Source organism: Marmota flaviventris, chromosome 10 (assembly GCF_047511675.1).
Source record: "Marmota flaviventris isolate mMarFla1 chromosome 10, mMarFla1.hap1, whole genome shotgun sequence".
Taxonomy (NCBI): Eukaryota; Metazoa; Chordata; class Mammalia; order Rodentia; family Sciuridae; genus Marmota; species Marmota flaviventris.
This window is the reverse complement of record NC_092507.1, coordinates 43,049,502-43,061,883: the sequence shown is the minus strand read 5'-3', so window position 1 is coordinate 43,061,883 and position 12,382 is coordinate 43,049,502. Positions and strand designations below refer to the sequence as shown.

At 51.3% G+C, this 12,382-nt stretch overlaps 1 protein-coding gene across 6 annotated transcripts in view; it reads left to right on the top strand.

Annotated features, from left to right (window-relative positions):
* Ssbp3 (single stranded DNA binding protein 3) overlaps window positions 1–12,382 on the top strand; it is a 157,765-nt gene that overhangs the window by 111,295 nt on the left and 34,088 nt on the right. For all 6 annotated transcript variants that reach the window (XM_071617867.1, XM_071617870.1, XM_027944897.2 and 3 more), the window contains exon 5: window positions 1,479–1,568. In XM_071617867.1, the coding sequence (XP_071473968.1) occupies window positions 1,479–1,568 (90 nt within the window). The remainder of the gene's footprint in view (window positions 1–1,478; window positions 1,569–12,382) is intronic.

Sequence of the window (12,382 nt, the reverse complement as noted above, 5' to 3'; positions counted from 1 at the left end):
AACAATAGCTACCCCACTTTTTTTTTTTTTTTGTACCAGGGATTGAACCCAGGGGTACTTAACTGCTGAGCCGCATCCCCAGCCCTTTTTTTTTTATATTTTATTTAGAGATAGGATCTCATGAATTGCTTAACGCCTCACTGAGTTGCTGAAGTTGCCTTTGAACTCATGATCCTCCAGCCTCAGTCTCCCAAGCCTCTGAGATTATAGTTGCTCACCATGGTGCCCAGCGGCTACCCTACTTTTTGCAGAAGAGAGATTCAGAAAGACCGAGTGACTTGCCTGTGGTCCACTTTCATAGTCCAGATGACAGTATTGGAGACCAGGTGTCAGTTCTTGGTGAAATTGTTTGTTTGCATGCTCCGTTTTAATAGGAGCCTTCATTTCCTCCCTTCCGAAAGCTAAGGGCTCTGGTTCCTTTTATGGATGAGAAAAGGGAAGGAAAAGTGATTGCTTCAAGGTAGTGATGAGAAGGAGGTTGTATTTATGAGGCGGAAAGAGGCCCCCTGTTTCTTTACCCATGAGGTGCTCACTTCTACCCCAGAGAGTAGTCTGGACCCTGGGAGATGATCAGTGAGTAAGTCTACATTCTCAGTCATGATGGAGTTTGGGGACCACCAAGGTTATTTGGAGGTGGACTTCTACAAGAGGAGCAGCTGGAGGTTTGGAATCAATGGGAGGAGCAGGGAATGGGCCAGGCAGTACAACCAGGCCTGTGACTTCCTTGAGGCCGGGGCTTGGGCGTTGCAGCCTCAGCCCTGCCTGTGTGAGCAGAGCCAGGCACAGACATGCTGGCTGCACGAACAGGTTGGATACAGATTGTTGGAAAGAGGCCAAGCAGGGAGAGTGACGTCTGCTCACCCCTGGGAGGCATTTGTTGAGGCAGATGTACCAGGTGGATGCCAGAATAGCAGCATTTAAAGAGAAAAGTAATGACACCCAGGACCCTGCAGGGGCCAAGAACACACCAAAATTTATAAATCACTTCACCTACCCTCAGAGAGCTTTTTAGAACAGCAGGTGGATAAGGCACCGATCTCATAATGTCAATAAAAGTCATGACATGTTGGTCACTTAAAACTGCTCTGCCAGACACTACAGGATGTACCTTTGGCTTCATCTCTTGAGAGGTATCAGTGTGCAGGGCTGTGAGGAACTTGATGATGAACCTCTTGATTGGGGCATCCCAAAGTGGTGGGCACTGTGCTTCCATTTTAAAGATGAGGCAGTGGAGACTGAAGAGTTCATTGCCTGCCCAATGAGTAACAGCTGGGAAGTGGGGCGAGGTCTGATCATCAATCCTATACCCGTGCCGTATCACTGGTGGGATGCTGCTTAGCTGGGGCAGGGCTAGAAAGGCTTAATGAGGAAGGTGGCCTTTGGGGAGGGTCTGTGGGGGAAGATTGTGGGTGGGGTGGGGGCTGGAGCCCTATCTGGTTGGAGGTTTGGCCACTGACCGCTACCTCGTCTCTCCACAGAGTGCAGCAGCTGCCCCGAGCCCTGTGCTTGGCAACATTCCTCCCAATGATGGGATGCCTGGAGGCCCCATCCCACCGGGTTTCTTTCAGGTATGTGCTGGGCTGCGGGTCTTGTGTCCTGTCACACTGTTCTGGGGTAGGTGGGCAGGGCTTCGGGGAGAGGAGAAAATAAGCACAGCTCAGTTTGCCATGGTCTAAATACAGTTGCTCTGTGCTGGTTGAAATCCTTCCCTTTCCATTGCTTTCTCTACCCCTTCCAAAAGCTGAGAAGGGGGGAAAGGGGTGGCGACCGGACACCTCCTGCATCGTATGCGCTTCTTCACTCTGGCTTGGCAGACAACGCCGCAAGGCTGCTTCCAAGCCAGTGTGGAGCTTTCTTGTAACAAAAGGCTTTTTTTCTTTTTCTTTCTTTCTTTCTTTTTTTTTTTTTTTTTAAGAGTAAACTGTTCTTTGTTTCTGTTTTGTTGCTGCTGTCATTGTCATTGTTTACTTTGCCTGTCCAAACTACAAACCTTAGGCGTAATCTTAAAAAAAAGAAAAAAAATCCCACCATCCTGGCAGGTCTCAGAATCCCTTCCCTCTGGTTAACCGCTTGATTCTTTCCGAGTGTGATCACAGACGGCGCCCCGTGAGCATCTGTGCCAGCGCTCTGCCCGCCACAGGCAGGAACAGATCCCATGTGGGGCAGGAGCTGGCTTTCTCCATGACACCTTGTTGGGCTTTTTGGCAGGGTGTGTGTGTGAAATCAGGCTTTCTGTTTTGTTGAGGTTGGGTGTGGCTACACCCCCCCTCCATCCCTCCCTTCCCTACTGGCAGCTCATTCCACTTAAGCCACATTTGAGACTGGGAGAGGTATCAGTGTGCAGGGCTGTGAGGAACTTGATGATGAACCTCTTGATTGGGACATCGCTCGTTTGTTCAAGACTATCCGGGACAGAGTTTAGAGAATGCACCTGACTCTCCACACCTTCTGAAGGGTTGGTGTTCCCAAGGAAGAACACAGAAAGCCACCAGGCTCAGTGGTGCAAGCACGTTATCCAAAGTAGCTCGGAGGGTTGAGGCAGGAGAATTTGAAGTTTTAGCTCAACCTGGGCAATTTAGTAAAACCTTGCCTCACAATTAAAAGAAGAAGAGGAAGAATACAGAAAGAGCAGTTGTGTAGAGAAGAGGGCCAAGATTTTTTTCTGTGAAGCCAAGGGATTCAAAACTAGAGCCAGAGAAGCAAAGTCCCGGGAGTCTTGTGCCTGGTTTAATCCAGAATTTGTGCCCATGGACATCCAGCAGCAAGAGAGGCTGCCCTGAGAGGCAAGGGCCTCCCCGGCACAGGAGTGACAAATGCCTTTGGGGGTTTCAGGGGCTTCTCCCATGTGAGGGAGACCCTGGAAGGCGCTTCTGCACTGAAAGATTTCACATTGTGTTTGATTTTAACTCCCAGGATAGGGTGATCAGGACACATTGCTCACTAGTCAAGAATTACATCAGTGAAATGTGGGTGTTGCCCTAAAATAGAAACAGCAGGTCCACCATCAAAATGGTGGTGAGAGGAAAGAAAGGGATGCAGGGTTGGCAACTCAGGGCATCAGATGGCCATATACCTACCCGTATGCATTCCCAGCATTCTGCCAGAACTAAGACTATATCTGACTCTTGGAGACGGGCTCCGCCCTAGCAGTCTCAAGGTGTGTAAGGCTCCAGGTTAGACCAGGACTTGCTAGGCTCTTGGCTTGGAGTGCGGCTTTAGATAATGTAGACAAAAGGCCAAGAGAAAGACCTTAAATCCCCTGGAAAACCATGGTCCCAAGAAAGGCAGGAGCAAGATCAGCTGCTGCTCTTCCCCAGAAGGAAACCCAAGGGGTTGCTGTCAGTGGGTTGACCCACACCAAGGGCAGCCATCTTCCTTGCCACTACAGATGGGTATTCCGCACCCACCTGGTAGCCTTTCCCACCGGTCTTCTCTCCCAGCTTGCATGTCCTCACCCTTGATACCAGGGATACCTTTCATTCAGGGCAGGTGTGACTTCCAGCCTAGTGCACGGAGCCCATCCAGGCACCACATTCCACCCCTGTGCATCCTTTTAGAGACTGCTTGCTGGTATCTGGGGTGTGCTGTGGGTCAGTGCTGTGGGAAGAAGTGGACAGAAGCCAATTGTGTTTTTTGTTTTTTATCTAGGCCATCAACTTCTCTTTTGGCCCGAGTCTAGGACAAGGAACAAGTCTGCCTGACTTGTGAGCAGTTTCCAACTTCCTGCTTTGGTATACTTGTTCAGGGTTAAGGCCTAATTCCAGACATACTTCTCAGATCCTCCCCTGTGACGCTTGGGGGTGTGTGGTCAGAAAACCCAGTCTGATTCCTGTCCTTATTTAGCCACCACTAGTCACCATTGTACAGAGGTAGCCCTCTTGTCTTGAGGTCATTTCTGTTCCCTTATCCAGGGTGAACTGTACAGACTGGCTGGGACATCCAGTAGGAAGCCATAAGCCCTAGCCTCTCTGTTTCCTGGGTCTCTCTGGGTGATTCTTTTCTTTGATTCTCTAGTATCACCTCTCCATCAGTCAGATGAAATGGGAATTGGGTAGGCCAAGTACTTGGCATGGTCCTTCCTTGCCAAGGTACTGACCATTTGAGCTGGGTCCCTGCGGAGGGGAAAGGGTATCTCTGTGGAAGGAGGTAGTGGCAGCCCATTTCCGGAGCAGGCCAGCCCACAACAGGAATATTAGCTATTGATTGCCAGCCCTGCCCCTCACTCATCTTGTATGCGGCCATTCTGATATTAGAAGGGAAATAGAGATGGTATCGAGAGTTTTTATCTCCTGTGGACAATTGCAGTTCTTCCCTCCTTTAGCTGCAGCCTGGGTGGTGGCTGTGCTATAAGAACACTTTTGCAGGGAGCCAGCCTGGGGTGACTGGACCCAGCTCTGGCCAGACTCTGTCCACAGTGGCCAGCCAAATTTTCAAGTCAGGTCCATACCGCCAGTTGGTATAGACGTTGGCTTGGGGTGAGAAGCCTAAATCTGGAAGCCAGAGGGGCCTCAGGGTGGGTGGGAAGGAGCATCTGTCTACTCCCGGTCCCAAATCCTTAGAGAGAAACACACGGGACTTCCTTCTTCAGGCCTTTGACTACCAGGCTTCAGGTCCACTCCTAGAGGCAGGGGTTGGGCCATTCACACATTAGACTGTGTTGTGTTGTTTTGTTTTCCATACTGGGGATTGAATCCAGGAGCACTTTACCACTAAGCTACATCCTCAACTCTTTTTATTATGTGTTTTGAGACGGGGCCTTGCTAAGTTGCTGAGGCTGACTTGCAATCCCCCTGCCTCAGCCTCCCAGGTTGCTGGGATTACCAGCCTGCACTACTGCACCTGGCTTGTTTTCTTTTTCTCCTTTGATATCCAGGTTTCTGAGATGGGCAATGTCCTGTGATACAATATGATGAGATGTGTATGGTAGCAAGTTAAGGGATGGGTGAGAACTGACCTGACCATACTTCCTGGTTGGGGAATAGGGGAATAGTGTGGGACTCTTGGGGGCTTAGTAGAATTTAACAAGGGCACTCTGATTCTGTTTCTTTTTATTTAAAAACAAACAAACAAACAAACAAAAAAAAAAAAAGGTCCTAATCTTGACATCCCCAGCACTTAGCATCTACTAGGAAGACAGTATATGTTTAAATTGAGTTTATTTTTGTTGCTCATGTTACAGGAGAGGAACCTAGCCAGCCCCAAAGCACTAGATCTGGCATTCTGACCATGGAGAGGATCTAATAGGAAGCCACCTTGGGAATCCAGAACTGGTGTTCTGGAATGAAATAGAACACAGAAGACTTGACCGTGCACTTGCTGAGTGACCTTGGTCAAGTTGCTCCCTATATCTGGGCCCCAGTTTTCTCACTAGTCAATGGAACAGGCTGGACCAGATGGTCTTTGAGGGCCCTTCCAACTCTGATTTTCTGCTTTGGATCCAGATGGATTTTACTTAATCAAGCAGTGGCATTTTCCCCCTTTCATGCAGCTTAACTCTGGCTGCACATCTGGCAAACCCAGTGTGGCCTCAACCAGGCCCACTGGTCTGGGTAGGTCTCTTAGTTCTTGGCCCCAAGAGGGCACCATCCAATAAGGATTTCTAGGTCTAGAACTGGGGAATGATAAGAGAACAGGGGTCATGGGGAACAGAGCATTTGGTACAGATTGTTTTTGTCTTGTTTTGCTTTTAAATTCCAATAATTGTTTTTAGTTATGTAGCTTTAAAACGTGCAGCTAGTTTTCATTTTGATCACAGTGTTTGTGCAGAGGAGGCAAGACTGATTGGGAAAGTGAGACTTGGAAAGGTGAATGACCTTCCCCAAAATTATCAAGCCAGAACTATAATGGGAGTCTAATCCCAGGATTCCCAGTTCCCAAGCTGCTGGTCTTCGATAGCATTTAGAAGTCCAAGTATAGATACAGGTCTAAGTGTCTAACGGAAGGAAAGAAAGCAACAATGGCCATTTTCTCTCAAAAGTAACAGATTTCCATTCAGATGCAGGTTGGGCTTGACTAGTGGTCGCTGCTAGGAACACTGTGTTGAGAATGATTCTGAAGCTATGTCCAGGCTCAACAGGTGCTGATTGGCCATGTCTGCCATGGGTGGACATGTAATGGAAGTACATGTTGACCCTGTTTATTTGCCATCCCAGTGTAGCCTAGATTTCTTCTTCATAGATGTGGAAGTGGAATTCCAGAGGGAGAAGGCATGGAGTTAGTGATAGTCATCAGCCACCTCTCACGTACACATGGCTGGGGTTTAGGATGGAACTGAAATAGCCTGCCCACTAGCCTCCCAGAGAGACTTGACACGTGAACCATGCCCTGTAGCAGGACGGAGAAGCCTGCATGCCAAGACGAGAGACCAGGGAGGGCTTTTGGTAGCAGTGCAGGCCTGGCTGAGACCATGTCTACAGTGAGGTGGGTGAGAGCTGCTTGGTGGAAGGTTGCAAAGGTTTCCAGGCAGTTGTTGACAGCCCTTGCTGAAGAGTGTGGGCTTCGTCTGGTGGGCAGCAAAGAACCACTGAAGCACTCTAAGCTCGGTGATAGTACCTGGGCTAGCTCTGAATTCCTGAACAGTTACCCTGCAGTTGCCCCAGTGGCTCTGTGGGCACCATCCAATAAGGATTTCCAGGTTCAGAACCTGGGTGCTGCAGCTGGTGCTCAGGAAGTACCTGACCACATGAATGGTGGATGCTGGCCTTACAGAGATCACAGAGTTAAAGATGTGCTTCTCCAGAAAAGACAGTCCCGAGGCATCAAAGGGGCCTAGCTCTCTCCCCAAAACTTAGCCTTCCCTGATCTGAACCTCCCCAGATAGTTTCTACTGTGGTGGGAAGGGTAAAAAGTGATTGACTTGTCCCCTGTCAGTGAGTCCATGTTCCTGCCAACCAATCCCACCCGCCTTGAAAAGAGGTTGAGGTCTGTCCCCAGAGTACCCTCCCCATCAGTTCTGGGAGAGAAGACCAGAAGGAGCAAACGATGCGTGCAGCCCAGAAACCAGAGAAATGATCCAGCAAATAAGAGGAGAGCAGCACACATGACCCCAGCCCTTTCCTACTGTGATTATAGGGACAGCTCCTCTCCTTCCTGTGGCAGACGTGGCTGGGGTTTCCCAGGAGAGAGGCAGCCTCCAGAGAGCTCTGACGGCTGTCTGAAGTGTCTGACGTTATGCCAAGTGGAAATGATTGAGCCCTGCCTCTGTGAGGCTTCAGCCTCCGATCCCAGGTCTTGGGGAGAAAAGAGGGAGGCCTATTTGTGTCTTTGTATAGAAGACATTTCTACCATCTGCCCATTTTGTAGTGAAGTAGTGAGCTGCTTGACAGTGATGGTAACCCAGCATAGAGGTGATGACCCGCAGGGAGCCTTACGGTCTGTGAGCAAACCTTTGGGTGGGTAGTATGTTTCCAGGAAGGCCAAGGTCCAGTAAATGATAGCATGCGTTGGTAGCACACCTGGGGCAGCCCCGAAGATTTGGGTGTTGCAGCAGGAAAAAGAGGGGAGCAGAGGGCCAGCAGCAAGTGCTGCCAAGAAAGTGCTGCAGCAAGAAAGGCTTCTCCATGCAGATTAGGACAGATCAGGGGCGGGAGACTTGGAAAGAGTGTGTTCTTATGGTTTTCAAAGCCTGCTACGAGGGAGGACTTGGGGCTGGGATCTTCATCTGACAGATGGTGAGGCAGTGCAGGTGAGGGAGCTGGGACCTAAACCGTGTGAGACCTGGCCAGGCTTGTTGCTTCTCCCTTAGCCATGGGTCAGCAGTGGTCCCTGGGGTTCAGGGACATTTGATAAGCACCATAGACTGGAAGAGGCAGCCCTGCCCTCCAGGGCCCTTGATATAGTAGAGGCGGCAGGGGTGACTTTGTGGTGGGAGATGCCACCTGGGGGCAGGGTTTACAGGCAGAGTGCCCTGGGTGAGGGTGGGGCGCAGCCTGCTTGGCCTGAAGACTGCCTAGGGAAAGGGGCTGACATTTGAACTGAGGCCTGTCAGGGAGAGGGGAAGGGCAGGAGGGCTAGTGTGCCAGAATGCGGGTGTGGAAGGGCAAGTTTGGGAAGGCAGAAGGCCTGGAGAGCTGGGCTGGAGTGTGGGGGGGTGGTCCAGGAGGTGAGCAGGGCTGGCCCAAGGTAGGCCAAGAGTAGATATAGGAAGGATTTAAATTTAAAGACGAGACGGGGCTGGGGTGTCCCAGAAAGGGCCCCAGTGACTAGAGAGGCCAACTGTTAGCCAATTGGTCAGTGTGGAGTCCTGGTCATATCTCCTCAGGAGGTGGCCTTGGCCTGTGGTGATGGGGTGAGACTGTGAGCCATGACTGGTGCTTCCCTGCCCATGACTTGTGACTGGTGGTGGCCCCTTGGTGGAGGTTGGAGCTGAGCAGGAGACAAGCCCAGAGGAGGCCTAGGCCTCTGGCCTGGTCAGGTAGTACTGGGAAACTTGTGGTCATGGGGGTAAGTGAGGAGAGCAGGAGGCAGGTGGGCTGAGGAGCTGCAACTGAGTGCCTCTGCCCCTTCAGACCCTTCCCTGTAAGGCAGAGCAGTGAGGCCTCTGGGTGCGGTCCTGGGGTAATCCAGTGTGGTCCTCCTGCCCACCTCTGTCATTCCTTCAGACCCCAAGTGGAATGTCTAATCCTTTTTGGAATTGGGCTGGAAGTACTCTTCATATAGGAAAGGTGTCCACATGTGTCTTCTGTTATTTCATGTGACTTGGAAGGTAGACCCAGGAGCCAGTAAGTCTGTTAGAAAAGGAAACCAGACTCAAATTTGGATGGGGCAGTGAGATCCGCATCTTCTCTATGAAATGTGTGTCTTTCAGGAAGCACCCACACCTCCTTTCTGGGCCCAGCCCTTGCCCAATATGTGTTTGTGAATGGAGGGGGTCTTCCTGTGTGAGAGAGACCAAAGATGCTGGGTCAGGTTCCTCCGGGGCACAGAAACACTCCCAGCCCCTCTCCCTGCCTGCCTACAGACTGACCGAAGGTAGGGTCACCCTGCTGAGAAGGATTAGATAGGAGATGGAGCACCCCAACTGCTGGGCTCCAGGCCACAGTTGGAAGTGGGGGAATAATGCTTACCCCCAGCCCCCACCTGTTCAAACCAATTTGGCTCTGAGAAGGGCGGGCCCCCCTCTGATTACTGGGAGGGAAGACAGCTAGAGGTTCAGATCCCAAAGCCCAGCCCAGGGGAGCTGGACACCCTGTTTGAGTCTATCCCTGATGCCAAAGAACCGTGCCCTTGAGAAGTCATCCTCCCCTCTCTGGCCTTAGTTGGCCCCCCTGTTCACCGAGGAATGTTGTCCACTCCTAAACACTGGGCCTGACACACCAACCCCTGCCCCCACAGTCGCCTGGCCTGTGCACAGAGCCCTGCGGCAGGAGAGGGAAGAGAGCCTTCTTTCCTTGCCAGCACCACCTCCACAAAGGTCAGGCTGTGCTCCCGCCCGCAGCCAGCCTGGTGCCTAGTGTCTGCCCAGCGGCAGATGACCAGCACCAGGGCTCCTAGCAACAGTGGACAAAAGGTTATTCCTGATGTGCCAGGCTGGCTCAGCCCCCACCCTCCCCTCTCAAAGAGGAAAAATAAGTTGTGGCCTTGACGGGTGCATGTGTCAGTGTGCACGCGTGTGGACATGTTTGTGTCTGCACACTCGAGCTGCCTCTCCCTCCTCCAAAAACGTGCACTCCACATGTAGCGCCCTAGCTCTCACTGATGAAATGGAAAGTTGAACATAAATCAATGTCTGCCGCCCAGTTAGCTATGCCTCAGCAGCCAGTGCCTGGGAGATTTGCTCGGTAACAAAGCCCCCAGCGGCTCTGTGAGCCTCGACTGCCCCCTAATGCGGAGCCAGCCCACACCGTGGAGCCCTGCGGGCTGTGCACCAGCTCCACCAGCATGACTCTCCCACGCGCCCTCCTTCCCCCAGGTCTCTCTCCTCCCTGGGTGGGGGTGGGGGAGTCTCGCTGCTGCTGCTGCTTGCTGCTCTCTGGGCCTCCCCTTCCAACTGTAAACCGATTGCCAAGTCTGGCGTTTATGGATCTGATTCTGGAAGGATTGCTGTCAGCAGTGGCCTCACCTCTTCGTTTATTAAGAGCTTGGACTGTTTTATCCTCTCCCCTCTGGACCTGCTTATGCTCTTGGGTTTCTTTTAACATTGTTTTCTCCCTGAGCCTGGGAGCCACCCTGCCTTGCTGCCAGTTCACCCAGCGCTGTGCCACTGCTCCCCCTTCCTCTTTGGAGAGGTTGGTGCCTGTGAGGAGGTGTGTGTTGGGGTGGGGGGCTGCTGTTCTGTTTTTGTTTTGTTTTGTGTCTGCCGGGAGGGCAGGGTAGACTCTCCTGCTTCTGCCCCATCCCATCTCAGCAAATTATGCTGAGGTTTTTCTCCTTTAAAAAAAAAGAAAGAAAGAAAGGTCAAATTCCTTAACCCTTGTAGCAGAAGAGGTTCTGGGAGGAGAATTCCAGCACAATCCTATAATAACATGCCTCAGCAGTACCCAGATCAGGATGGACCCCCTGAATCAGATCATGCCAAAGGAAACTGTCCTTTGGGAGAATCTGGGCCAGGAGCCCTGGACAGGGATCAGAGGCTGCTCATGCATCTAGAGTGGTGTGAGGCATTCAGTTCTGAGTGCTGGGGACATGGCAGGGGTCCACCCTGTGAGTGTCAGGCTCATATCCTATTTGCCTAAATTCACTCCCCAAGCAACTTCTCCACGAAAAGCTCCCTCTCCAAATGAAGGCCTTAGAGTAAATAGAGCCTCTGGGCCAGGCTCATCCACGTTCCTTTGAGCTCCCTCCCAGAAAAAGCTCCTCTTTCTTGCTAAAACCTCAATGGATGGGAAAGATGCTGGAAATACTGACGACAAGCACATCCTTCATGAAATGCCAGCTTTGTGCGTGGTGCTAGGCTCCCAAGAGCTCCCTACCCCAGGAGGTACCACATCAGCTTTGCACAGTACCAAAAGGGAGGCAGTGTCCAGCTGGGGTCAGGAATACCATGAGTGGCCATGAACAGGGGCTTTGGAACAAGATGGACGCCCACCATTACCTGGCGGAGTGACCTGGTCAGCTGCCCAGCTCCTGAGGCACTGTGTCCTCAGCAGTGCTGTAGGTAGGAGTCTGTCTTGCTGCTCTCTTATGGCATGGTGGGAGGACTGACTGGAGGCATGAGTGTGTATTCATGTTCTGTGATGGGTTATTACTGCTGCTGAAAGATGACTGGTTGGCTTCAGGATCATGCCGACCAGTGGGCAGAAGCCCAGCAGCTGGACCTGGCACTCCCAACACATTTGTTGACTTGTCTCCTTCCTCTGTCTGGGTTGCCCCTCCCTCACTCTCTGTGAAGGCAGTCAGTCCATCCTTCCTGACAGCTCAGGGGTCACACAGCCCAGGTGGGCACATGGGTTTCCCTGAGAAATTCAGTTAACCTCTCTGAACTTCAGTTGCTTCATCTAATAATTGGGGGTGACAAAAGTTATGACCCCTTAGGGCACTTGTAAGGATACTGTGAAATGATGCATATAAAGTCCTGCCTGGTGCCCGCTGAACACTCAGTACCTGTTAGCTTCCGGATCTTTTGCGTCATTGCTGTGTGCCCTAAGACTGTTTTTGTTTTGGTTTGGTGGGGGGGGGGGTTGTTGTTGTTGTTGTTGTTGTTTGTTTGTTTACCTTCTTTCTTCCCTTCCTTTAGAACTAGAAACCAGGGTGAAGCTAGGTCTTACAGCTTATCCAAGAGCAAGGACCACATTGTTTTCTCCCCTTCCCAGAAGGGAGTTTTAGGGGCTTAGCACAGCCTTTAATGGCATGGATATGGGAGAGGTTTGGGGGATTCTCCAGATCTGTTGACTTTTTAGTGCTTAATCCTTCAGTTTGACAAACTTAGCACGTACTTAACACCAGACTTCATTTGGCCTGTTAACATGCTACTTCACTTAATCCTGGCCCCCTGACTTGCCTACTTGGACCTTGCTACCCTGACTTCTAGTTTCCTGGTCCACCCAATAGGGGCCCTTGTGGGGAGATGGAGGCAGGAAGCAGTTTGCATGTCCAGGAGCCTTGGGCTCTGTTTCTAGCAGGCCCAGTGAGCTTGATAGAGAACTGCTCTCTATCTGGGTGGCTGGGTCTTTGCCTCTATGAACTCCTACACTGGAGTTCTCTCACTGGTGAATTGTACATAAGTATCATTTGATGTGGTTTGGTTTTGTTTTAAAATGGGAATCTCACTAAGTTGCCCAGGCTGACCGTGAACTTGAAATCTTTCTGCCTCAGCCTTGGGAGTAGTTGGGATTACGGGAGAGGGCCACCGCGCCTGGCTTATTTACACATCATTTGGGTTTCATTTTTCTCAGCCAGTAAAATAGGAGCAGCTCCACCTGCTTCACCAGCTATGAGTTGTACC